The 26,719-nt window shown below is 36.4% G+C and overlaps 1 protein-coding gene across 1 annotated transcript in view; it reads left to right on the forward strand.

Moving 5' to 3' along the window:
* EDTP (Egg-derived tyrosine phosphatase) overlaps window positions 1–24,500 on the forward strand; it is a 73,507-nt gene extending 49,007 nt beyond the window's left edge. The window contains exons 9-12 of the mRNA XM_068376953.1: window positions 1,916–2,058; window positions 3,908–4,639; window positions 8,647–8,752; window positions 20,923–24,500. Of these exons, the coding sequence (XP_068233054.1) occupies window positions 1,916–2,058; window positions 3,908–4,639; window positions 8,647–8,752; window positions 20,923–21,060 (1,119 nt within the window). The 3' untranslated portion in view covers window positions 21,061–24,500. The remainder of the gene's footprint in view (window positions 1–1,915; window positions 2,059–3,907; window positions 4,640–8,646; window positions 8,753–20,922) is intronic.
* Window positions 24,501–26,719: the final 2,219 nt, after the last annotated feature.

Consider the following 26,719-nt stretch of genomic DNA (forward strand, 5'->3'; position numbering starts at 1 on the left):
CTCTTCCTCTAAGGGTGGACCTTCTACATCAGCCACACGTAAAGAAGGTACACCAAAGCCTCCACGCTCTTCGTCTGACTGCCTTCAGACTATCGAAAGACTCTCGAGAGCTAGAGGCTTTTCGAAGGAGGCAGCCAGGGCGATTGCTAGAGCAAGGAGAACATCCACCCTTAGAGTCTACCAATCGAAGTGGGAAGTCTTCCGAAACTGGTGCAAGTCAGTATCTGTATCCTCGACCAGTACCTCTGTAACTCAAATAGCTGACTTCCTCTTATACCTGAGGAAAGAACGATCACTTTCAGCTCCCACTATCAAGGGTTACAGAAGCATGTTGGCATCAGTCTTCCGTCACAGAGGCTTAGATCTTTCCAACAATAAAGATCTACAGGACCTCCTTAGGTCTTTTGAGACCACGAAGGAGCGTCGTTTGGTTACGCCTGGTTGGAATTTAGACGTGGTACTAAGATTCCTCATGTCAGACAGGTTCGAGCCGCTACAATCAGCCTCCCTGAAAGATCTCACCTTAAAGACTCTTTTCCTGGTATGCTTAGCCACAGCTAAAAGAGTCAGTGAGCTTCATGCCTTCAGCAAGAACATCGGATTTTCGTCAGAAAAGGCTACATGTTCACTACAACTTGGTTTTCTGGCTAAAAACGAGCTGCCTTCTCGACCTTGGCCGAAATCGTTCGATATTCCCAGCTTATCGAATATGGTTGGCAATGAACTAGAAAGAGTCTTATGCCCTGTGAGAGCTCTTAAGTTCTATTTAAAACGAACTAAACCTTTACGAGGCCTTTCTGAAGCTTTATGGTGTTCAGTTAAGAAACCATCTTTGCCTATGTCAAAGAATGCTTTATCCTATTTTATCAGACTGTTAATACGAGAAGCTCATTCCCATCTGAGTGAGGAAGACCAAGCATTGCTGAAGGTAAGGACACACGAAGTTAGAGCTGTCGCAACTTCCGTGGCCTTTAAACAAAATAGATCTCTGCGAAGTATAATGGACGCAACCTATTGGAGAAGCAAGTCAGTGTTCGCGTCTTTTTATCTTAAGGATGTCCAGTCTCTTTACGAGGACTGCTACACACTGGGACCATTCGTAGCAGCGAGTGCAGTAGTGGGTGAGGGCTCAACCACTACAATTCCCTAATTCCATAACCTTTTAATCTTTCTCTTGAAATGTTTTTATTGTTTTTTGGGTTGTCCGGAAGGCTAAGAAGCCTTTCGCATCCTGGTTGATTTGGCGGGTGGTCAAAGTCATTTCTTGAGAGCGCCTAGATTAGGGGTTTTGATGAGGTCCTGTTGTATGGGTTGCAACCCTTGATACTTCAGATCCTAGGGGTCGCTCAGCATCCTAAGAGGATCGCGAGGCTCCGTAAGGAAGACGTACTTAAAAAGGCAGAGTAATTGTTCAAGTCGACTTCCTTACCAGGTACCTATTTATTTTGTTTTTGTTATTTTGATAACTTCTAAAATGAAATAAAAACTCTTAGCTCATAATAATGTAAACATATATTGCTGGTCTCTACCCACCCCCCTGGGTGTGAATCAGCTATTATAATCACCGGCTAAGTTAAATATTGAAAAATGTTATTTTGATAATAAAATAAATTTTTGAATATACTTACCCGGTGATTATAAATTAAAGGACCCTCCCTCCCCAATAGAGACGTAGTGGAACGAGGAGAAAATTGAGTCTTTGTTTACATTGAGTACTGGGTATCTAGTCGACAGATGACGCTGTTGGGCACACCCGCAACCTGTGTAGCGATCGCTGGCGAGTTTTACCTTAGAGTTTTCTGTCGAGCAACAGAGTTGCAGCTATTATAATCACCGGGTAAGTATATTAAAAAATTTATTTTATTATCAAAATAACATTTTTTTAAAGATTTTAATCATACATTCAACTTGACAGATTCTATATCTAACAATTGCCTATGACTGGATGGCATTTGGTCATGACCTTCAGGACAGATTGAACAAAGGAGAAGAGATCTTCTTCTTCTGCTTCTATTTTTTAAAATTCATCACCTCTGATGACTTCACCATAGGAAGGAGGTAAGGTGTTGTGTTCTGAATTGATATCTTTGACCAAAATTAATCAGAAATTATTTAAAATGTGGAGGCTACTGGAATTTCTAAAGTAACCATTAGATTGTTTTTTTATATGACATTTAGTAGTTTAAAACCATGAAAGGCTGAAAAACCATGAAAAGGACAACATTGACCATCCGTGATGAAATCTTTACAGGGATATTGCTGTTATTTTACCATATGCAGTGTTCCTTAGACATATGGACAATATTCTCTTGGACTTCTTGTTTATTTCTCAGGCACTGTGGAAAAGAGTGCAAAACCCAATTAAGTAAATATGCAGTACTAAGAGAATTAATTATGGAGATGATATTGAGGTACAGTACTTTCTGTAGTACCCCTATTTAGAAAATATTGTGAAGTTTCTTAAAATCAGTGGAATTAATTCTTTGTTTAGTACTTTATGAATGAATACATAGTTTGCAAGTGCTAGGAAAATAAATGCTATATGGATGAACACTAAAGTTGTAAGAAATATTGAATATATTCAAACTTCAATTCTATGCAGTATAATCACACAGCAATTGTAACTAGGATGAATTTAAAAAAATCCTTAGGCTTATCTGATTCTTATATTGTACATACAATATGCCATCTAGTTCCAAAACCATAAATTGATATTTTGAACAAGTAGTTGTAATCTACACTTTAGGCTCGGTGAAGTATTCTTGAATTGTACATTTTATTGTGGCAGCCATATTGCTTTGCCTTTAACTACTGTCTTCAAAACAGTTTTGAGGATAATGTATACTATTATTAGGTACAGGTCTGTAGATACTATCCTTGAGATATTTGTAACATTACTGTTGATAGGGCATTCTATAGGGTTTACATTCTCTGGTGCAAAAAAGAACTTACATTTTATAATGACTGAATATAACTCTATCTAAAATATTTAAATAAAAGGAAAAAAAGGTAACTGCTAGCCACACGGAAATATTAAATGTGCTTACCTGTATAAGAAAATTAATAGGCCCTGCTCACTAGGCAGTATTGAGGTTTTCATAAATGTTATTGGAGGCCTTCACAGTCACTTGTTAAAAATTATTTTTTATTTAAAAAGTTTTTCTTTTTATCAGCTTATGGAATTGGCATATATGGTGATACTCATTTGGCCCTGTTAATGTAGGCAATGAAGAAAAGTAGCTACTTTACAGCAAAATTTGCATAGGGGAATATGATCAAACCTTTCCATCATATGAATAGGATTGTGATGGTACCATAAGGTTGTGGAATTAGGTCTGTGGTCAAGAAATCATATAATCTCTAAGCTACCACAAGAATACTCATGTCTACTACATTTTGACCTATAGGTTATTATATGACTATATCTCGTACGTGTTCTTGATTTTAGAGAATTAATTTTTGCAATAAAGCATCGTCAGCAATGGAAAGTTGAACAGAAGTCATGTTCTGTCGGCACATGATTTTACTGTAAGTTTTTAGGCTTTTTCCTTCAAAAGAACATAACATGTAGACCAGTCCCGTCAAATTTGTAGAAAAACATGCTTTTTCATTTTACAGCAGTTGAAATAAGATTTTAATACAGTGTAGGTTCAATAGGTGGTGGCTGTTGTGTAGATGGGGTGTGTGGTTTGGTTTGGTTTGGTTTGATTTTGCTAAAATCTGTTAATTTGTCATCTAAAAAAATTTACCATTTTAATATCCCCCATATTTTTAGTTTAAGCCTTTTTTTCTTTAGCTAAAATATTTTAGTGAACAAAGAATTATTCTTATGTTCCAGCCTTTAAGGTACATTATATTTTTTTTCAATCCCATCAAGTACTAGTAATGTTTTATCTTGATTTTCCAGGCGACACATTTCTAGTGATAGTGCAAGCTCAGATAGATTGGATGGCTGTGTATTGTTAGAGGCAGATGGACTAAGCTCAGCAGGATCCTCAAACTCTCTCAATTCTTCATGTTCCTCAAATCGCTCTTCCCATCACACTCCTCCTGTATATTTTAAAGCTGGAAAAAGTGGTGATGCAGATGCATATAATGCCCATTTGACTTGGCCGTATGGAAATTTTTCTGGTGAATTGGACTTTGACGATATGTCTCCTAATCTAAGTCGTGCGTCTTCTGCTTCTTCAACTAATAAGGGGGCAGCTTTTAGCCGATCCTCTCTAAGAGAAACGGACTCTTTTGGTGCTAGTTGTGATGGGAAGTTATCCCTTAGATCAGGTGCCCTACCAGGAGCACACACTCGGACTCAAAGTGGGTCATTAAAGAATGGGGCATCTAATTCGTCCTTGTCAGAATCGGGTAGGCCGTTATCCTGCCCTCGTAGATCTCGCAATGGACACAGTGATTCTAGTGGAGATAGTGCAGGTTCTGATAAAGGAAATAAAGAAAATAGTGCTTTAAGGACTAGTCCCATGCCTGTTCCAGTTCCTCGTGGACAACCAATTCCAAGGCAGCGGCAGGAGTCCGTTAGTTCAGTTGGTAGTTGGCAAATTATATCGGGGACAGGTAGTCTCCGTGGATCTACAGGCTCGGCCAATGTTGGTTCGGCTAATTCGCGTTGCTCTCACTCTTCAATGTAAGTATGGTCATGAGTTTCTTTGGAAACAAATTGTATGGTTGAATGTTTGCAAATTAGTACTAACATTTCTGAGCTGTTCTTGTACGACTGCATAAAATCCAGTCTGGGTTTCATTTTCTGAATCTGGTGTTCAGTATCTTTTAGTTAACATACACAGTATGCGCTGTTTATGCTCTCGTTTTATATGGATTTATTCTTGAATTTGCATACATAGTTGGCTACATTTGGAGTTTTTCCAGAAATTAAAGTAGAAAATCCCAAGATTACATCCAAGAAATCAATGGCCATGTCCAGGAAGTGAATATTTTATTAGACTTATATACTGTATATAAAGATGTAAGAAAATAAAAAAACTAAAAAAGATATTAGTCTAACTATATATTTAGCAGAATTAGAAAGTAGAGAAAATTATATAGAAAAAGCTATAAGAACTACTTTTTAGAATTTAATATGATATTGTGCCAGTATTTTAATTTCTTTGAAATCCTGCATAAACATAAGGCAATTTAAATTTAGATTGAGAAAAATTGCAATTACAATTTTAGACAGATCATAGTTTAATATTTATGAACTAATTTTGATTTTTTAAACTATAAAAAAAATATATTGTGCACAGCACTACTGTACTATTATTGATATTACAAAGATTACAGTTGTAAAACTTCAAAATATACAGAGATAGATGAAAAGTGAGTCTGTGAAAGGAAACTGAGGAGGATAAATTTTTCTTAGAAATATGATGAAAACTAGTTTATGAGGTTATAACCTTGGGTTAGGTTAAGTTTGTGTTTTAAAGATATTTTGCAAGAATTTTTTGATAATTCAAACTTATCCTAAACTTGAGACTACTAACATTTGTAGTGCTGTAGGTTTGCATGAGAAACTTATCCTATGTTTAGCTTCTGGTTTCTAAAGAAAGTTTAGATTAACCACAACATTAGTGAAAAGCTATTCATAGGCAGCTGAAATCCTAGCCCTTGTGAACATGAAAGATATAATTTGTTGTTGGTTCTAAAATCTAACAGTGTTGTAAGTTCTTCAATTGCATCGTTACTAATTTTATTAAATACATAAATATAATTTACCTAACATTTTTTTTTTTTACAAAGGAAACAATTACATTATGGAAGTCTATTAAGCAAAGTGATATCTTTTAGTAAAAATCACTGAGAAGACTGAAGAATGTAAACTAAATGTCATGAAGGTGCATCCCCTAACTAATACACAATAGGTATGGACTGTATTTAAGAATCAGTTAAATTTTGCTGTATTCAAAATTTTGCTGTATTCAAAATTTTAAATACAGTACAGGTATTGAAAAAGATATAAGCAAGCCATTTGATTCTTAAGTTTTAGATTTTAATTTGTTTTATTTACATGACTCCTTAGTTCTGTGACAATTTGCTTTTGATTTACTGGAACCACCACTGCTGCCAATGGGGAAAAAATGTGTATGGTAAAACGCACACTCGCATTTGAGCGGTTAAATACCTATTATGTTTATTTCTTTGCAAACTCCTATTAAAGTGTAGACTAAATCAAATGTTACTGGACTGTGCTTATTAAAAGGCTTGGTTGTGTAGCGTACATATTATTGTGTACAAGTTTAACAAATTGCATAACCAGACCAAACTACTAAACAGTACTAAAACACAACTAACACTCAATCTTATCAGTACTGTACAGTAATTTCCTGAAAGCCATAAAAAGTTATGATGGAAGTGAAGTGTGTGTTTGGGTTTAACATGAAACTAGGACTGCAAGTACTTCAGATCACTTAGACCACCGAGTCACATTCAACAAACATTGGTAAATGTTTTCAAAAGGAGAAAACTTTTGTGGGGTATAGTTTAATACCTTTATGTATAGTTGGAAATGGGTTAAAAGTAAATGAAGAAGGGGAAATCAGAAAGTACAGTAGTTTTTCTAAAATCATATGGTAACCTTCATCACTGCCTCCAGAATAGTATTTATGGCACTATGTAGTTTGTAATTTTCTGTAAAGGTGTAGTGTTTAATTTTCAAGAAAAGTTTTCCTAATAACTACCATTAGTTGTTGCAGATGAATACTTAAGTAAATATGTTATGTAGTTCATAAACTTTTCAAAGGTTACTTTTTTGTAATCCTAACTTATGAGTGTTGAATAGGTAATTTACTTACTGCTATTTATATAATTTGTAGGATTTCTTTGAAACATTACAATTTTTCTATAGTCATCCTACCTGGGTATGGTATCTTGGACTTCCATGAGAAGAGAAACGGAGATCAGTTGTACAGTATGAAGATAGTTTTCAGTTAGGAAGTAACATTAGTCATAAGTAAGTGGCATAAGCCATGACTGCCATAACTAATTCTCTTACTATATGCTGCAATTTTCCACTACTATTTCCATTGTTTCATGATTTGCCGCAGATTTCTTTTTTCAGTAGATTACATTGTCAAATTAAATTTTGAAAAAGCTTTTTCTATAGCATTACCTGTGGGAAAAGCTTTTTATAAACCATCCCTGATGTTCATATTACTTCTCAGGAAGCTCTGTTTTTTGACAGGTACCCTCAAATTACAAAAATATTTCCAATTGTCTTACCTTTCAATATAAACACGTCTGGTAAAGAAATTAGACTGCTGCTATTAAGAGTCCAGAATATTAATTACTTTATAATTTTTTTTTCTTCTGATCTATCTCTCCTTCACTGGCATCCCACCTCCATCAATGTGAGCATCAGGGGAAGTTCATAGAAATGAAACAATTTGAATTGTGAATTTTTTTATTGCTATACTCTTACACTGGTGTTCATATACATGCCCACCCTCCACCTGCTGATTTATGATGTCAAGTAATGATAGGGAATACTTTCAACTTCAAAACTTAATATCAAAGAACCCCTAGCACTTCGTTTTTACCTATTAACTGGCAGTATGTGTCATTACTAAAAGAGGACTTTGTCCATTGAAAGGAAAGAAACTTTAATTTTGAAAAATTGTTGTGGTTAAACATCAGTAAACTGAGCTTTTGGAGAAGCAGCAATATGAACATCAGGTGAGTATAGGTGTAACAAAATTTATCATTAAAATTCCTTATTTTATGTAATGATTGTATTTTACATTGATAATGAATTGTTGGTATCAAAAAATGGTTGCCTGATAATGAATTGTGGGTATTAAAAATGGTTCCCAACGCCATTCAAAGAAACTAGCCACATCTAAGTTGGCTCTAATTTCAAATGATATGGTCATGAGACTTGCAAGTTATACATCACTTCTTTAAATTTTCACTATGCTTTTATCAAAGAAATGTGGATAGTATTGTTTAGAAACAATGTGACTGCCTTATTATCAAGTATCAAAAAGTTGATGAAATATTGTAGTTATTTTGCTTTTGACTTGTAGTAACAAAGTGTAATGTTGAGCAGTTTAGGGATATTTATCTTCTATATCTTTCGTTCATGAATGTAAGCTGTTTGGCGAGAAAGATTCACATAAGAGACCAAAATAAGGAATATTGCCTATTGCCATTTGATAAATGTAAATACTGTAGTTCATTTTTCAGCCTTTCATAAGATCCATTGATTTATTCATGTTTAACCAAGTACAGTACTGTAATAATAATTTGCTCCTGTTAGAAAATATTAGATTATTAAAATGAGTTTTCATAGCTCATATTTTTAAAGCAGTCTTAGCAATATTGTTACAAAATCTTGGATGTGCTCTACCTTATGAAATTAAAATTTATATAATAATGTCAGGTCATATCAGTAATTGACCTGCCATACCCATTAACACACATAGTGAGAATGTAGGCATTCCTTTAACAGTCCTGACTTGCACAAGTGATTTAGGTTCACACTTCATATAATAGGGTGATGTTTCTTTATTAAAAGGTAGAGGGAGTTTGTACCTAGTACAGTAATAGAAAATGCTTGTGGGTACAGTGCTAATTAAAGATTGTACTTGTAATAACTGATATTTATAAAATAAAATCTGAACTTTTTCTTCTGAATAGGCCAACTGATATGATGGATTCTGCTACTACCATTAAGGAAGAAGAAGGAAGCTTGGAATCCGAACAGAGTATCATCATTTTCAATAGAGCAGAGCGCCTAGCCAAAGTAAGTGTCTCTTGTATATTTATTTGATTTTCTTGAAGCATGTAGTTTAACCCTTTTACCCCTAATGCTATTTGGGACTTTTCAACCCTTAACCCCCAGGCGTTTTCTTTTTCAAGTACGTTTTGCAATATATATTTTTTTTAAATTGCTCTAACAGCCTTAATTTTCATCATAGAGAGGTCAGGTTGGTCTCATTATTATGGAAAATGCCATAAGTTTCTCTTAAAGTTATCAAAAATTTGGGGAAAAAAAGGTAAAAAGCAGTGTTTTGCAAGGACGTACCGGTATGTCCATGGGGTTAAAGGGATGAGTTTTGTGAAACTTACCAGTACGTCCATTGGGGGTAAAAGGGTTAACAGTACTAAACATCATAACATTGATGAAACTTAATTTTTCTTTCCAAAACTTGGACTACATTATTTTGGTTAAAGTGGATGTTTTCACGATTTTCATTACCATACAAAAATACAGGTAATTTGCAGTAATTTTTTTAACCCCAACTGTATTGTTTTGTGCATTGTTCTATTCTCTGTTCTTTATGGTATCTCTTCACCCAACTTTCCAACTATTTCAATCTTACATTGCTCATTTTTTTCCTTTCCAATTAAGAGCAATTTGCTCAAGCTAGTTTTAGAAAATTGAAGAGTTATGATTCTTGTCTTATCAAACTTAATTTACAACTTGGAGGAATTTTTCAACATTGCATCTACTTAGCTTTCTTAGATCTTAAGGGGAAAGCAGTGTACCCATTGGATTTTGGATTTTTGTATTTTTAGAAATTAATATCTAATTTAAAAGCTTTTGTTATTCGAAATTTTCTTTGCATTTTTCATTATGTCGTATACAAAAACTTGTATACAGTACTGTACTCTATAAAAAACAGAATTTTAATAACATTATTTCTATACTTGCCCGATGTTCAAATTGCTTTTGTCACAATGCATGTAATGTAGAGTTCCATGTTATAATGAAGAAATTTCTTTCTTTCTTCTTTTTTTTTTCAATAAACTAATGCCTCTAGTAAAGCAATGAGACTTGCTAGTGTCTAACAACTATAGTATGCTGTGCATGTCGTATCGCTTCTTTCGACTCGGTCGAATTACCTCCTATCCTCTTTATTCCGCTAATCATCTGGCGAGTGTAGAAATAATATATTATTTCTATGAACCTCCCCTTATGTTCTTGTTGCATCTTCTCCAGAAGTTCAGTTTATTCAACACCTCAATTTTTTAGATTTTAAATATTTAACTTAGCCGGTGAATATATAATAGCTGCAACTCTGTTGCTCGACAGACAAAAAACAGTAAAAACTCGCCAGCGATCGCTATACAGGTTGCGGGTGTGCCCACCAGCGCCAACTGTCGGCCAGATACCACTCTCTCGATGTAAACAAAGACTCAATTTCTTCTCTGTCGACGTGTCGACAAGACGTACTTTTACTCGCTGTAGAACCTGGAGTTTTCTCAACATATTTGGTGAAGTACTTCATTTTGGTTTGAGCTTTCGCAGTGCAGGTGTTTTATCTTCATCTTAAATCTTGAACTCGTTTTGGATAGATTTAATTTTTGGTGACAGAGTATGGACTTTCTTTGACTTTTAAATGGCCGACCCTTCCCTTAGACGGAAGTGTGTTTAGGCTTTTAGTAATTATCTTATCACGTTATAAATTAATTATAGATTTTCCTCTATATATTTTATATCTCACCGCCTTTATTAGGCCTCTTCGATTAACTTTCCATTTATAATAAACATAAAAAATAAATTTTAATGTTTTGTTTATATGCGACCTTTCCTGAGAGTAGGCGGTCCTAACTTGGAAACCGAAGTTAAACAACGTTGAGCCCTTTCAATCGTAAATAGCTTTTAAAGAGCTAATGATTTAAAACTTTTTAAATGAATATTTTTAATAAATATTTTATGAAAGAATTTCTTTGAATAGTCTTCGTACTGTTTTCAAAGATGAACTAACGTTTAGTTTATTTATGCTACGCAGTTTGCGCTCTATCGTTACGATAGAGAGAGAGAGTATCACGGTTTCACTTTACAGAAAGAGTAAATCGATTCTGACGTTTTGTTCATTCTTCTTTCAAAGCTTAAATGTTTTAAATTCTATTTTAAAGGAACTTTTTAATTGAAAAACCTTTAAGTTTTTTCCTTTGGTCAAATAACATGTTTTTTTGACGAAACGTAATTGGGCTCTTCTCTTAGGTGCGAAATCAAGAGAGAAAGAGAGAGAGAGATAGAGACGGAGGGAGAGAGAGGAGAGAAAACGTTCCGTTCAAGCGGGAAACGTTGTTCTCGAGTTACTCTCGTCCCTAGTCTCTGTACGGGGAGAAAGGATAAAACTTTTTTAGTTTTATTCTCGTCCCCAGGCAATGTACGGTGAGAGATTGAAAACGTAGTTTTGAATGAACTAGTGTTTATTCTCTTCCCCAACCACTGATTTTTTTATCTTAAAAGATGTTTACTGTTTTTTTGCTGGTATTAATGTGCTTGCATTATACGACTGATTTAGCATTTACTACCTTTTGATGAGGGTAGAATTGCGTGCTTCAGGTAGAAATCAGTAAAAGTTTCGATTTCAGTGAAATAAGTGCAAAACAGAAAATCGTAGTGATAAAGTGATATTGCGCAAAGTGTTAGTGTTGCGTCCGAGGGTTCGTCTGTTCGTGCCTGTCGTTCACCTAGTCCGGGACCTCTTGCAAGCTCCCAAGCCCAGGGGAGAAGTAATGTCGTACGACTTATGGGTTCGAGAGGCCTTGATCAGCGAACAGACGTTTCCCTCTATGGTATCGGGTGTATCTTACCAAGATCTCCCCTACCATAAGGCGAGAGAGACAATTTTCTCCTCGTCATCCGAAGGCTTTTCGCATAAGAAACCTGAAACAAGGTTTCGATGCCCTTAAGCGAAAGTCAGTCCTTTCAGGACAGGTCCAGCATCCTGGTTGCAGCCATTAGGACAGCTCTGACCCTATGCAGTCACCGGAAAACTGCTCGCCGCCTAACAAAAGCGTAACACAGACTCCGAGAGTCTTTTTTGTTGGCAAAGTGTTGCGGTCACAGACGTTACCCTCGTCTCTTACCGCAACCATTTCCGTTGATCCTTAATGGGTTGTACGGCAAGACATGCAGAATAAGCTTGCCTCCCTTATGGAAGACTATTCTGCCGATTAGTCCGTTGAGCCTAGCCGTTTATCTCATCGAGATCCTGGCTTTCAGCCAACCTAACGTTCCTTTGTGCGTCCTGTTGACGTTGGCGTAGCTAAGTCACGTCAGTCAGGTTGTTTAGAACCACACTCGATGCGGTCTCATGTGGATTTTCAGCCACATTTGGACGTTAGGCCACTTGCTGATGCTCCTGTTGACGTTCAGGACGTTCGCTAACAATCGCAGTTGACTTGTTTTGACGCTGTGCGTCAACCTCCGCATTCTAGAGTTGTTTTGACTGCTCAGTCTAGGCAGTCAAAGCAGTCTCGAGTGGACGCTGTGCATCCTCACGCACCTGTTGTTGTTGACAGTTCACAGACTGTCAAGCAGTTACATGACGTTGCGTCCTGGTCTCTCGCACCTGTTGTTGTTGACAGTTCACAGACTGTCAAGCAGTTACATGACGTTGCGTCCTGGTCCGCTACTAATGCACCAGTGCGTGTGGACTCTGCTTGTAAAGCATTGCCACCACAGTAGGTCTCTCCCTTGCTTGAGACTCAGCTATTATCGGACAAGGTTCCTTTAGATGAGGAAGTTGTTGTTCCCCCTCCTACTGATATTCCCTTGAGGACTCTGTCAGACGGAGAGGAGCCTAAAGCTGCTTAGCCCTCTATGGACTTTAATTAAATCATGCTGATTTTTAAGGATCTTTGTCCGGATCTTTTTGTAACTGCTGCTCCTCGTTCGCCTAAACGTCAGAGCTTACACTAGGCCTAGCTACTTCGAAGCCGTTGTTTATAAGCTAGTGCTCTCTCGCTCTCCTAGAGAGCTTTACGTTTGCTAGGCGACTGGTTTATCACCAGGAGGAGTTTGGGGGATACAGCCTTTGCTTTCCCTTCTTTTAAACTGGCTTATAGAGCGAGAGTCTGATATGACACGAGAGAAGTTCTCGGCTTGGGAGTTCCTGCCTCTGCCCAGATAGACTTCTCAAATCTCGTAGACTCTCCCTGGCGCCTGGCCAGGAGACGCTCCAAGATTTTACAGGTCAACTTCACAGCTGTTTTCGAGCCTTTGAAGTTTTGCTGTACAATTATGTCATGCATAAACAAGGCTTTCAGGGATGGCTCCAATGATCTGACAGCCACGTTCTCTGCAGGGACAAGTCCCTCAGGGATGGCTCCATGTTTTGGCAGCCATGTTCACTGCAGGAGTACATAAGAGGCAAGTGCGCTCAATGTGTTCATTGTCAAGACAAACTTCACGATGAAGTCTACCAGGCTGTCTTGACAGCATTTATGAAAGGCGACTGGATGGTCTCTCTCGACCTTCAGGAGGCATACTTCCACATTCCTATACACCCGGATTCCCAACCGTTTCTGAGGTTTGTTCACAGGAATGTGGGGTACCAGTTTCGAGCTATCGGAGATCAGAGCTTCCCTGTACTTGGACGACTGGCTTCTCAGAGCCTCTTCCAGTCATCACTGTCTGAAGGATCTCAATTGGACTCTAGATCTGGCCAAGGAATTGGGACTCCTAGTCAATTTGGAAAAGTCACAGCTGGTCCCATCCCAAACTATTCTGTATTTAGGGATGGAGATTCACAGTCAAGTTTTTCGGGCTTTTCCGTCGGCCCCCAGAATAGATCAAGCCCTGCTCTCCATCCAGAAGATGCTGAAGAAAGAACGCTGCTCAGTCAGGCTGTGGATGAGTCTGGTAGGGACGCTATCATCCCTGGAGCAATTTGTCTCGCTAGGAAGGCTACACCTCCGTCCTCTTCAATTCCATCTGGCTTTTCACTGGAAAAAGGACAAGACGCTAGAGGCGGTCTCGATCCCGATTTCCGAAAAGATAAAGTCTTGTCTGACTTGGTGGAAGGACAATATCAGCCTACGAGAGGGTCTTCCCCTGGCAGTTCAGATACCCAACCACGTTCTCTTCTCGGACGCATCGGACTTGGGCTGGGGCGCGACGCTGGACGGTCGGGAATGCTCAGGTCTGTGGAACTCGAGTCAGAGAAGCATGCATATCAACAGCAAGGAGCTTTTGGTGGTTCATCTGGCCTTGATAAGCTTCGAGAATCTCCTTCGAGGCAAGGTGGTGGAGGTAAACTCGGACAACACCACGGCCTTGGCGTACATTTACAAACAGGGAGGTACCCACTCACTGACTTTGTACGAGGTCGCAAGGGACCTGCCCGTCTGGTCAAAAGATCGAGGCATCTCCCTAGTAACGAGGTTCATCCAGGGCGACTTGAACGTCCTAGCAGATTGTCTCAGTCGGAAAGGTCAAGTAATTCCAATCGAATGGACCCTCCACAAGGATGTGTGCAAGAGACTTTGGTCGACTTGGGGTCAACCCACCATAGATCTCTTTGCAACCTCGCTGACCAAGAGGCTTCCAATCTATTGCTCTCCAGTCCCGGTCCCAGCAGCAATACATATAGATGCCTTCCTCCTAGATTGGTCACATCTGGATCTTTACGCATTCCCACCATTCAAGATTGTCAACAAGGTACTGCAGAAGTTCGCCTCTCACGAAGGGACAAGGTTGACGTTAGTTGCTTCCCTCTGGCCCGCGAGAGAATGGTTCACCGAGGTACTTCGATGGTTAGTAGACGTTCCCAGAAGTCTTCCTCTAAGAGTGGACCTTCTACGTCAGCCACACGTAAAGAAGGTACACCAAAGCCTCCACGCTCTTCTTTTGACTGCCTTCAGACTATCGAAAGACTCTCGAGAGCTAGAGGCTTTTCGAAGGAGGCAGCCAGTGCGATTGCTAGAGCAAGGAGAGCTTCTACCATTAGAGTCTACCAATCGAAGTGGGAAGTCTTCCGAGACTGGTGCTAGTCAGTTTCTGTATCCTCGACCAGTACCTCTGTAGCCCAAATAGCTGATTTTCTTTTATACCTGAGAAAAGGACGATCCCTTTCAGCTCCCACTATCAAGGGCTACAGAAGCATGTTGGCATCGGTCTTCCGGCATGGAGGCTTAGATCTTTCCAACAATAAAGATCTGCAAGACCTCCTTAAGTCTTTCGAGACCACTAAGGAGCGTCGTTTGGCTACTCCTGGGTGGAATTTAGACGTGGTCCTAAGATTCCTCATGTCAGACAGGTTTGAGCCTTTACAGTCAGCCTCCCTGAAAGATCTCACTCTTAAGACACTTTTCCTGGTATGCTTAGCCTCAGCTAAAAGAGTCAGTGAGATTCATGCCTTCAGCAAGAACATCGGATTTTCGTCAGAAAAGGCCACTTGTTCTCTGCAACTTGGTTTTCTAGCCAAAAATGAGCTACCTTCTCGTCCTTGGCCTAAATCTTTCGATATTCCCAGCTTATCGGAGATCGTAGACAATGAACTAGAAAGAGTCTTATGCCCTGTTAGAGCGCTTAAGTTCTACTTAGCTCGTACTAAACCTTTACGAGGCCAATCTGAAGCGTTATGGTGTTCGGTTAAGAAACCATCCTTGCCTATGTCAAAGAATGCTTTGTCATGTTTTATCAGATTGTTAATACGAGAAGCTCATTCACACTTGAGTGAGGAAGACCGAGCTTTGCTTAAGGTTAAGACGCACGAGGTTAGAGCTGTAGCAACTTCCGTGGCCTTTAAGCAAAATAGATCTCTGCAAAGTATCATGGACGCAACCTATTGGAGAAGCAAGTCAGTGTTCGCGTCATGTTACTTAAAAGGTGTCCAGTCTCTTTACGAGAACTGCTACACACTGGGACCATTCGTAGCAGCGAGTGCAGTAGTGGGTGAGGGCTCAACCACTACAATTCCCTAATTCCATATCCTTTTAATCTGTCTCTTGAAATGTTTTAATGTTTTTATGGGTTGTCCGGAAGGCTAAGAAGCCTTTCGCATCCTGGTTGATTTGGCGGGTGGTCAAAGTAATTTCTTGAGAGCGCCCAGATTAGGGGTTTGATGAGGTCCTGTTGTATGGGTTGCAGCCCTTGATACTTCAGCTCCTGGGGGTCTGTCAGCATCCTAAGAGGATCGCGGGGCTCCGTAAGGAAGACGTACTTACAAGGCAGAGTAATCGTCTAAGTCGACTTCCTTACCAGTTACCTATTTATTTTGGTTTTGTTATATTGATAACTGTCAAAATGAAATAAAAAAACTCTTAGCTTATACGATGTAAACATATTTAACTGGTTTCTACCCACCACCCTGGGTGTGAATCAGCTATTATATATTCACCGGCTAAGTTAAATATTTAAAAATGATATTTTAATTATAAAATAAATTTTTGAATATACTTACCCGGTGAATATATAAATTAAACGACCCTCCCTTCCTCCCCAATAGAGACGCAGTGGGATGAGAAGAAATTGAGTCTTTGTTTACATCGAGAGAGTGGTATCTGGCCGACAGGTGGCGCTGGTGGGCACACCCGCAACCTGTATAGCGATCGCTGGCGAGTTTTTACTGTTTTTTGTCTGTCGAGCAACAGAGTTGCAGCTATTATATATTCACCGGGTAAGTATATTCAAAAATTTATTTTATAATTACAATATCATTTTTCACATTTCCTTTACCTTCAATAATTACAGGTACTCGGTTAACAAAAATTCAAAGTTATGAATGCTGCTATGATGTAAAGAACAGATATATTTTTTTTTTCTTTTTTAGCAGATTGTACTTTATATTCTCTGTATCTTAAGTAATTTTGGAGAGTTCATATTTACTGTAGATAATGATCTATAAACCAAGTTTGACTTTCCTTTGTATTTTTATTGTCAAAGATAAGAGTTAGAGATACAGTAATATATTTCGATGAACTGTGCGGAACCACTTGGAGCAGATCGTAATTTGATATATAATTATTTCTATGTATTACCATAACAGTTTTAGGAAACTAATCTTTATACCAGAGTTGTCAATCCCTTCTGATGAATGGGCGAGATGAGTAAGTCAGGGCCTGCAGGCCTCTTTGTCTTCAGCCTGGTGGGGGTTTGTAGGGTTAAAACCCCCTCCCCCAAACTGATTGTTTAGGTTTTTGATGGGGATTTGAAAGCTAGTGGCAGTATTTTCCTAGAAATTTATGCATGCAACATAAAATGACATAAATCCACATACTCTGTTAAGGTGAGAGAAAATTTATTTTATCCAATAATTTCTTTTTTCATGTAATGTGTAATCTTTGCATGTTATGATCGGATATAGTTCTAGTCAGGAAATTATTGAAGTTTTTGGCACAGCAATGTTCATGATCATTTCCACCATGTTCACATTGAAAATAATCAGTAAATCACATTTCAAAATTACAGTTCTTGTCCAGTTCTAGTAAATGCAATATACAAAATAGACACCACAACCACATGCATGTGTGTGTGCGTTTTTCAAACCTATCTAGTCTGTCATATTATAGCAGCCAGATCTACAAATAGGTTGTACAGTATCAGCATTAGCAACATAGTTTACTTTGTGTAAAATTAGAAAGATATCAGAAACTAAAACCAGTTTGAATAACTTATGTTTTTGTGGATTCTTAGATAGGAAAAGGGTTTTACTGTTTTGTCAACTAAATGTTTTGGATCTATTTTAACTTCAGGAAAGCAACATGTTGGACTAGATTGAGTTGTCAACATTGAAATTATAGAAACTTTTAAAACTTTTACTGGAAAAAAAAAATACGGCTCAATATTCAATGAAGTGGAATTTGGATATAGCACAAAGTTATTTGTGAGACCCTCGGTTTGTACCTTTGGATACAGTCCCTTTAAAAGTGTTTAGCAATTAAAACCAGTTTGTTTTAGCTTTAGTGATAACTAATAGAGTTAAGTGGATTCTGGGCAATCTCTGTTCTAGTTAGATTTAATCTTGAAGAAGCAATTCTAGCTTTGAAGCAAAAATTGATTGCAAAGTAAAGAGATTACATTGTACTTGTTTCATTCCTTCTCAAAGGAGTTTTAAGAAGGGACAGTGATGAGAAGTAACTTTTTCCAATTAGTTCATTGAAATTGTACTTAGAGCAGTGTAAACAGGTCAGAGGACCCATTGCATAAAGTGCTATGTCATTCTTTTTGAAGAATGTAATTGTCGGTATTCATAAATAGTTTGAAGCTTGCTTACAGGGTTTAAAAGTGAAAGCTTTTTTACCTTTACTTTATCCCTTATGATAATTTTAAATGGAACATAGTAGCATGTCAGTTCTATATTTGCTAAACAGTATTTGAGAAGTAAGTTTGATTTTTATGTATTTTTTATCTTTGGCTCTATTGTGGCAATAAGGGAGCTTTTAAGAAAGTTAGTGTCAATTTTAGTTTAGAGGATGAGATTAAGTTGGTGAATAATTTAAGTAGTACCTGACAGTATTTCAATTTGGAGCCTAGAGTTGTGCGCCAAGTTGATTATAACCAATAGCAATTTGTTAAGGTTTATCACTTGTTTTCTAAATATAGTATATAGGGCTGAGATTTGGATGGACCAATTATATTTATTTTGGGTTCAGGTTGAATGTAAATCCTTAGTATTTAGTACATGAATTTCAGGGAGTTTAAAAGAAATAAACTTTATTTTTAAACTAGAATCCATTATTTCAATAATTACTTGAAATTCATAAAAGTTCCCACCTGCCTCGACTCGCGGTGATTTTGATTTTCTACTCGGTACATAAACTTCATACTATAAGTATTAAACCTATCTGTGCCTTTCCAGTGAGAACAAGGTGTTTTACAAATGCCTTTGTGAAATTTTATCCCTAGTTTTATTTTAGCTGAAATTTTAATTTGAAGACTGAGTTGAACACGAACTTCATGTAGTAAGTATTGAAATAATTAACTTTAGTTTAAAAATTAAGTTATAAATATGTAATTCATGTCACAGTATCTTTTCTAGAAATACCCAAACCTAGATTTAATCAGCATGGCTTGTCTGAATCTTTATGAAAGTTTTGTTGTCCATTTTATACAAGGAATCCTTATTGAACCAAGTACTGTACATGGATTCTCTTTATTTACAAACTTTACACTGTACATTTTTGTTTCTTTTACATTATAAAGACATCTATTTGAACATTTTCTTGAAATCTGTGTTCAGATATATACAGTGCAGTAACAGGTATCGGTGAATTTACTAATAACAAAATGGGCAAAGTCTTACTTTTAGATGTTAGTTTGTATACTATTTATTTTATGATAATAGCTTGTCATATTAGGCAATGGAGAGAATTGCTATTGAAGGGAGATGGACCTTTTGAAATTTTTTCTTTCTTGACTGCCCCAACAGCAATTATAGCTTTGCTATTCCAGAAAAAAATGGGCCAGGCTCTAAATACTTTTATGTTTTTGATGTATTGATATGAATTATAGCTCTGTTGCCGTTTTCTGGGAATCTTTCATCTCCATCCACCATGGCAGGTAGGTAGTGGTAAAGTAGTTCAACGGAGGAATGGTGGACGTGGCAGAGAGGAAAATGTAATTTTTTATTTTAGCATGCTTTAAAGCTGGCATTGCTATTAATAGTATTATTCAAAGGTAAATTTGGAAATAAATTTTCAATTTCAAAATCCGTGGTTGGTTTGTAAAGTCCACATATTGTAGTAGAGGCAAGAGGCAGTAGTAAGTTAACACACTTCGTGAAAAGTACTTTCAATGATACTTTATTTACTAAGAACTCACTTTAATTACTTTCAACTTGGTTATTCATCAAGAACTGACTAGCTTTCTATGAGTACACATTCTGATAAACTGCATCTAAAGTTTAAGAGCAGGTGACTCTTTCCAATCAGTTACTGTATTGTGAAATCCTAGTGGTTAAGTACAGTTGAAGATTTGCAAATCTGGTTGAAAAATATTTATTTTGTCTTGGACATCAAAGAATTCAGTATTTGATCAAATGAGAAATGGCTACTTTCGGAGCATGTATGGCTGCGACATAACCGGCAGTATAACTCCTGTAAAAACAAAAGTTTCACAGTAAAGGACACCAATTTTTAGTGTCTTCCAGTGCACACCTGCAATGAATTGTTAGCTATTTTGTTTAATTACCTCCACCAATGAATTTAGAAGGAGATTGTTTTTGCCCTTTTTGTCCTTTTGTTTCTGTGTGAACAGCTTCATGGCCACAATTTTGCTCATAGAGTAGTGAAACTTTCAGGGATTAATTGTTATGTTGAGACTTGCAAATGATTAAATTTTGAAAGTCCTAGGTTAAAGGTTAAGGTCAAGAAATACTCTGTTGTGGCGGAGGTTTACGCTCGACTGAGTGCCCCCTCTAGTGTGTATAAGTCTATTACTTTTGCACAATAAAAGCCAACACAAAAGTTGAGAACCCTGATAGTATTAGATAATTTCAAAGTGAGATTGATGCGCTTATGTATGATCTATCCAGGTAGCCTTTCAATTAGGCCATCAATTCTTATTACAGGGAAAGGAAGGTTAAATGCTTATTTATGTATTCTATTGTATTTTTGTTTGATTATTATTCATGCAAGTACCCTAAACTTCTTGTAGAATATGGAATTTCTGGCAGACCAAAACAGATCAATCCTATTTGCCGTACAATAATTCTTGAAGGGAAAATTCTATCGGCATTAAATATCCCTCTGGAAGAAATGTTTGACATTCAGAGTACCATTATACTGTATGTGTATTTTTAACTCGTAATGTTGCAAAATCTAGTGCAGTTTTTACTGGATTTGATGTACTGTACAGTAGTCATTATTCTTGTGTGGTCTGTGAATTTACAGTATACTTTACTAAAAGTTGTTTTACTTAAATAGTAATGTTACTTACCCTTGAAAAGACCCAAATGGTAAAACTAAAATTATTTACAAGTGTATTTTGTCATATTATTATACTTTTCATAGTTTTGCAATAAACTTTTGTCAGTTAATAAAATCAATCTTTATTTACTGTTCAGGTCTGTTTAATAAACTTTAGTCAGTTAATAACAGCAATCTTTATTTCCCTTTTCAGGTACGTTTAATAAACTTTTGTCAGTTAATAAAATCAATCTTTATTTCCTTTTCATGTCTATTTAATAATCTTTTGTCAGTTAATAAAAGCAATCTTTATTTTGCTTTCAGGTCCGTTCCCTTTTCTATACCATCTACGTTGCCTCTATTGGGCTTAACTTCTCGAACGGACGGAACGACTCTGGCTTAGGCACTCTGGTGTCAAACTTTGCTCAAAAAGTTGGTATCAGGCCTATGTCCTCTAAGTAGAATAAATGCAGTGCGGAAATAATAAAGTACTTTTTTTTCTTTTTATCTAGAGCCCGATATAAGAAGTGATTTTATAAATATTTTTTTTTAATGATAGCCAACAAAATTTTTGTAAGCCAGTTCATTTCGGATTTATTTTTTCACTATAATGACCTATATTTTTTAAAGCAATGGCAGTAGATCTGTTGAACATTTGCTTTTAACAAGTATTCATTCATAAGTACATTTTATTGACGAGTAATCTTTAGTGTAAAAAATAAATGGTTATGAACTGGTTTTATCAGTTGTAATTTCTATTTTTTTATTACATTGAAAATCAGATTATTTCAGCTCGATGTGGGTTTTGATATATTAGTCTTTATGGAAAGGGTTTGTATAGTTTTTACAATTTTTAAAACCTGGGTACTGTAAACAGTATTAAAGATGTATATTTGCACTGGATTTATCCTTGGCAGTTTCAACAATTTTCTGGCGACCATCTATTATAACACTACTGTATGAATGGGATTGATGTTTCTAAAGCAAGTGTACTTTTGTATCCCGTTTGATGCCTCTGTAATCTTTGTAACTTTTTAAACAAATAGTATTTTTACGGTGCATCATAAGATTATTTTGGAAATTTAGCTTAATGGGTTTGAAGAAATTCTTTACGAAGTTAGATGTTAGAGGAACTTTACATAGTCAATTACAGTAACTATGTGAAAAAAGTTTGCATGAATTCCTTTTGGGTATCAGTTTTATTGAAGGGTTAAACCATGTCCCTGTTTTCTGTTTGCTGAATTAAGTTTTGTATTTAGGATGTTATAGAATAAAAGTTGAATGCTGTAAAGTTTCTATAATTTTTATTAGATTGAGTTTGGCATAAACTTGTGTCCTTGATCTGGATTGTACAGTATTCTTTCTGTAATTCACATTTTATAAAATAAAGTTTAATTATCAAATTCATTATTAGTCTATGAAACTAGTTTACAAACTTCTTTTATAAAGGAATTTAATGGTTAAAATAAAGGTACTTCTAATTTCTTAATACTGCTGTACCCTACTAAATTGTAAACTGAAATTGTGCCAGGATATTGATATTGGCAAATTTTGAACCAAAATTTTTTTTGTAACTAAGTGAACTGCCTCTGGTGACTGTCTTAACGGGTTTCTATGTTCAATGTTTGTAAAATTTCCTAATTTTTTTTCTTAGGAATAAAAACTTTGAATTTATGTCAGCAGCTCAATTTGGAATGTTATCCTCAGTAGTTGAAGTCCAAAGAAGGTATACTTCTGATTTTTTTTCTCTTACCAAGTGGTACCAATGCTCATTTGGTTTTCAAGCTTATTACATTTACTAGTGCCCTTATACTTGATCAAGTGGATGAACTGTGCTAAATAAAGTAGCTAGTTTATGACAAATGGAGGAGTGGTTAGATGGCTGGAACCTTCCTAATTATTTGGTGGGAGCAACTATCTTTGAAATATAATTGCTATCAAAACTGGATGGCTGTAAGTTCATTTTTAGTTCTTTGATTTGACCTGTAATTATTTTCCTTTCGTCTGTATCTGATCTTATGGTTATTATTGTAGGAAGTACATCGTTACCCTAGAAAATGGGGAGTTATTGGACCTATGTGTCGGTGAGGATTTTGTTTCATTGTGATCAACATTAACTAAATCTACTTTATTCTAGTTTTATTTGTGCCAAGTTGTTTAGTTTTCATCAGCATTTCCTGACTTTATTTACAAAACTATTTTTGTCTAGCAAATTTACTTTTATATTGTAAAATCTGTACAGTACATTTTCTTTATGCATTTGTGGCATAACTTGCCTTCCTGTTATCCTTTGTAATTCTTTGACAAGATGAAATACCTAATTGTCTCGGATGAGGAGTTAATCATGGTGATCTCCAGTTCATTGAATATGTAGCCGAAGAGCTTGGCAGTCTCTATCACTCGCTTTTGAAGAACTAACTGTATTCCTTTAGTAAAAATTTGGGGACTCCTTTTTGGGAGTTGGCAGGTATTAAGTGGAAATTGGCATAACATCAGTTTAACTGTATTGAAGAAAGACCCTACTGCAGGAGAGATCGCTTGATGATTTCTGTACGAACCCATCAATGCAGACGCTAATAGGTCAAAGGAAAGTTCTTTCTATTTTTGACAACCTTACTGGTTGTTATGGTTATTTAGCACTTTTTTTTCCCATATGACAGAGCAGAAATACATAAGTAACATTTTGTCAATTAAAAGTTTGATTTTGTACAGCTTTTTAGGGTTACTGAAATCAGCAGCTGTGACATTTTTTGATGTGCAAACTGTGATGAAGAGAGTAATTTCTATGCTGTGGATTTAAAATTTTAGAATGGTTATCCGTATGAGACAAATTTTTATCTGTATATCATTGTAAATAATTTGGGTAGTTATATATTTCAAATATATATACTGTATATATATATATTTATATATATTGTTTTTAAGCTTACACATGGTATGTAAAATTCAACTTTTATCAAATTTGGATTTGTTGGTGGAATGATCAGATTGGGCTTATCCCTAGGGTTCAGAATTTGTGTTGAGGGGATGGTTTGAAAATGCCAGACTGAGGAATTTTATTGTTTTGGGTAACTGTAATGGATTGTGGAACATTAGCTATATTCTTCATTGTTATATAATCAGGCTATGTGCAAGTCTATGTTTGTATCATGGGGACCTTGCCTTTTTCAGAAAAAAATACACTATAAAAAATAAAAGCGAATAGATTTAATCCAAGCATTAAGTTGAATACAATATGGGGAATTGAACTTTTTAGATAATTGAATTTCCAGTCACTGCATCTTGGTCAAATATTTGATCCTATTCTACCACATTTAATTTTGTAAGATTCATTGTATGTCAATGTCAGAATAGCCTAATAATATACTTGCATTTTGTGACATGAGCTCAGGAAGATGTAATTGTCAATTTTTTTTTTTTTTACTCAAACTTTTATTTGCATACAGTACAGTATATTCATGAATATAGGCTGACTCTGATGAGATAAATCATTAGGCTTACTTTAAATTGTCAGAATTTTATAAATAGAAGTTCTATTTATATACAGTAGTTTGTTTTCCATTGTTTTCCACATTATTAACTTTATCCCAATGGCTTAGTTGTTCAGACTTGTCACAAAAATGTGTTAACATATTAGGGAAATTAAAATTGTGTAACTATTAGAACGTAAGGATTATTCAGTGTTTTAAAATCTTGATTTCTTGTTTTGTATTGTATACCTTTTGGGACAGCTTAAAGCTTTCAAGTGTAACTAATTGATTTCAAAAAAGGGTTCCTCTTGTCCAAACACAGGCTGAATTGGCTAATATCCATGTTAACACTGCCAAATCTTTCTGTAATTGTGCAGAAATGCTTTTTTTTTAAATTTTAAGTCACCTTGTAGAAATAAAAGATTGAGTAAATGTTGTTTTTTATTAGCCTCATGAGTTACAGTATGAATAGATGAGCTTGCTACAAAAACTGCCATTTTGCAAACATTCAAGTTTATTGCTCTTATACATTCATGCGACTGATTTTTATTATTAGCGTTAAAGTTTAACCCCATTAATAACTTTACTTCATTAAGAGAAAGCAAGGCAAAAAGGGTTGTGTAATTATTGTGACTGGTGAAGACCTAAACCTAATGAAATTTCAGGAATAGGAGTAAAGGAAGGAAAAAAAATTGCTTGTTTCACAACAAGCCCTATAAAGTTAAGAGCTAACAGAAAAAAAATATTGACCTTGGAAAAACCTGTTTTTGGGAGGCACTGTATGAAGGTCTTGACTGTAAAAGGTTAGAAAGGGGAATGCAGTACAAAAAATACCAAGGAAATATTGCCTCCCCTTCTCCAGGGTCAATCAGCTTCATAAGGCTTGAGAGGCTGGAGGCTTCTGAAGATCACACAAATATCCTCCATGAACAAGTCTTCCTGGGTCAAACCCACTTTTTGGGGGTTGATGTCCTGTGTGGTCCGCTAGACATTGAGTAGACTCTTGTATCACCAAAGACTACCACCAGGCAACTACATGTTTGAATAGATAAGAAAAACTAGCAAATTGACCCTTGTAAGGATAACTCCAAAGAACACTGGATGCCTATCATCATCCTTCTGCTGAAGGACCTCACGGAATTGGTCTTTCATGTTCCCCTGTAGAGGTCACAAACAAGCGAAGTGTTGTATGTAAATGTTGTACTGCTTGTATTTGCATCGGGTAGTAGTAATGAATACCCCTCTGCTTACACCAACCCATAAAGCTCTGAACTAATTTGCCACTGTGCAATTTCAGGACTGAAATTCCATACTGTATTAGGATAGAAGTCAATAGTCCTATCTCACTCCTCTCTATCGATAGAAGACAAACCTTCCTATTAGGGAGTCGCCTTACTGGCCCTTCCCCCCACTCTTGACCCTTTTAGAGAGGAGGAAACAAAGCCTTCTACACAACTATCTATAACCACACACACTCGTGTTTGTGAAAATACTAGCCAACAGACTATAGAACAATGAATGGGCTATTCACTAGTCCAAAATAATCTTATTCTACATGAAACTCCTATCAGTTAGTCTTATAGCATTATCCTCTAAAAAGAAAGGGAAAGGCAGCATTCCATTTTCTAAAGTGTACAAAGTCAACTGACTGTTCCTGAAATGGAGGGAACTTAAGGTACAAACAAGCAGTAGTACAAAAGGTTGCCTCTGTGCAGAAAGCTTAAAATAAAAGGTGAGTGTGTGTGTTAAGTCAAAACCCTGATATGTAACTTTATCAATCTGGAAAGGCAAGTAATTCAATTAAACATGCGATATCCTCGCGATAATAGAATGCACAAATGTAATCTAGGATGCATATTTAAGATGTAAAGAATACATCTCCTTTAGGGGTGAATGCAAGGGTGCAACATCATGTGCACACATTCAAGCCATAAGAAGTATTAAAAATTTTAAATTGTACTTCCCAACCCTGAGTATCTCACTTTGGGGAAAACAATCGGGTCTGGATCCCTAGTCATGGTCTAACAAAAAGCTCAAGAATCCTTTTCAGGTAAATAAGATCTATTCTTCAGTACAAGAAAAATGTAAGGACTCTTCCCCGAAAGGCGAAGCTACGACAGGTCAAGTAAAATTTGTCATCCTACATGCGTTCAGGTGTGCACAAGGCCATGCCAGCGTGTTTGAAGAAAGACATACACGCACTACCAAGACCTAGCAAGCTCAGGCGAGAGTACCCTCACCTTGAGCTCATCGAGACATTTTAGCATTAAGCATGTCTCCTCTACAAGGGTGAGTGTGATCACTTGTTAAGCAAGCTCAAGTCTCTAAAAAGCACGCCGATTGCCAAATATCAATTCAACAGCAGTCACTAGCGCATGTATCAATAAATCAGAGGAGGATAAAGTATTCCTAAGAAAAGAAGATTGTTCTTCCCAACATAGTTTCTTTCAGACTTCGACATTTCTGGCGGCATAGGTGAAAGTCCTGCATTCACCTTTGGCCAGCCGTTCAAGTTGTGGGAGATATGCTATCATTAAGCCTGTCTCAGACCCAAGGACAACGTCCAAGATGGTATCAACGTCATTACCAGGAACAATTGTCGAAATAACTTAGGAAGCTAAATTCTGCCAAAATCTTGACTGTGAAAGAAC

The sequence above is a fragment of the Palaemon carinicauda genome, chromosome 7 (genome assembly GCF_036898095.1).
Source record: "Palaemon carinicauda isolate YSFRI2023 chromosome 7, ASM3689809v2, whole genome shotgun sequence".
Lineage (NCBI taxonomy): Eukaryota > Metazoa > Arthropoda > Malacostraca > Decapoda > Palaemonidae > Palaemon > Palaemon carinicauda.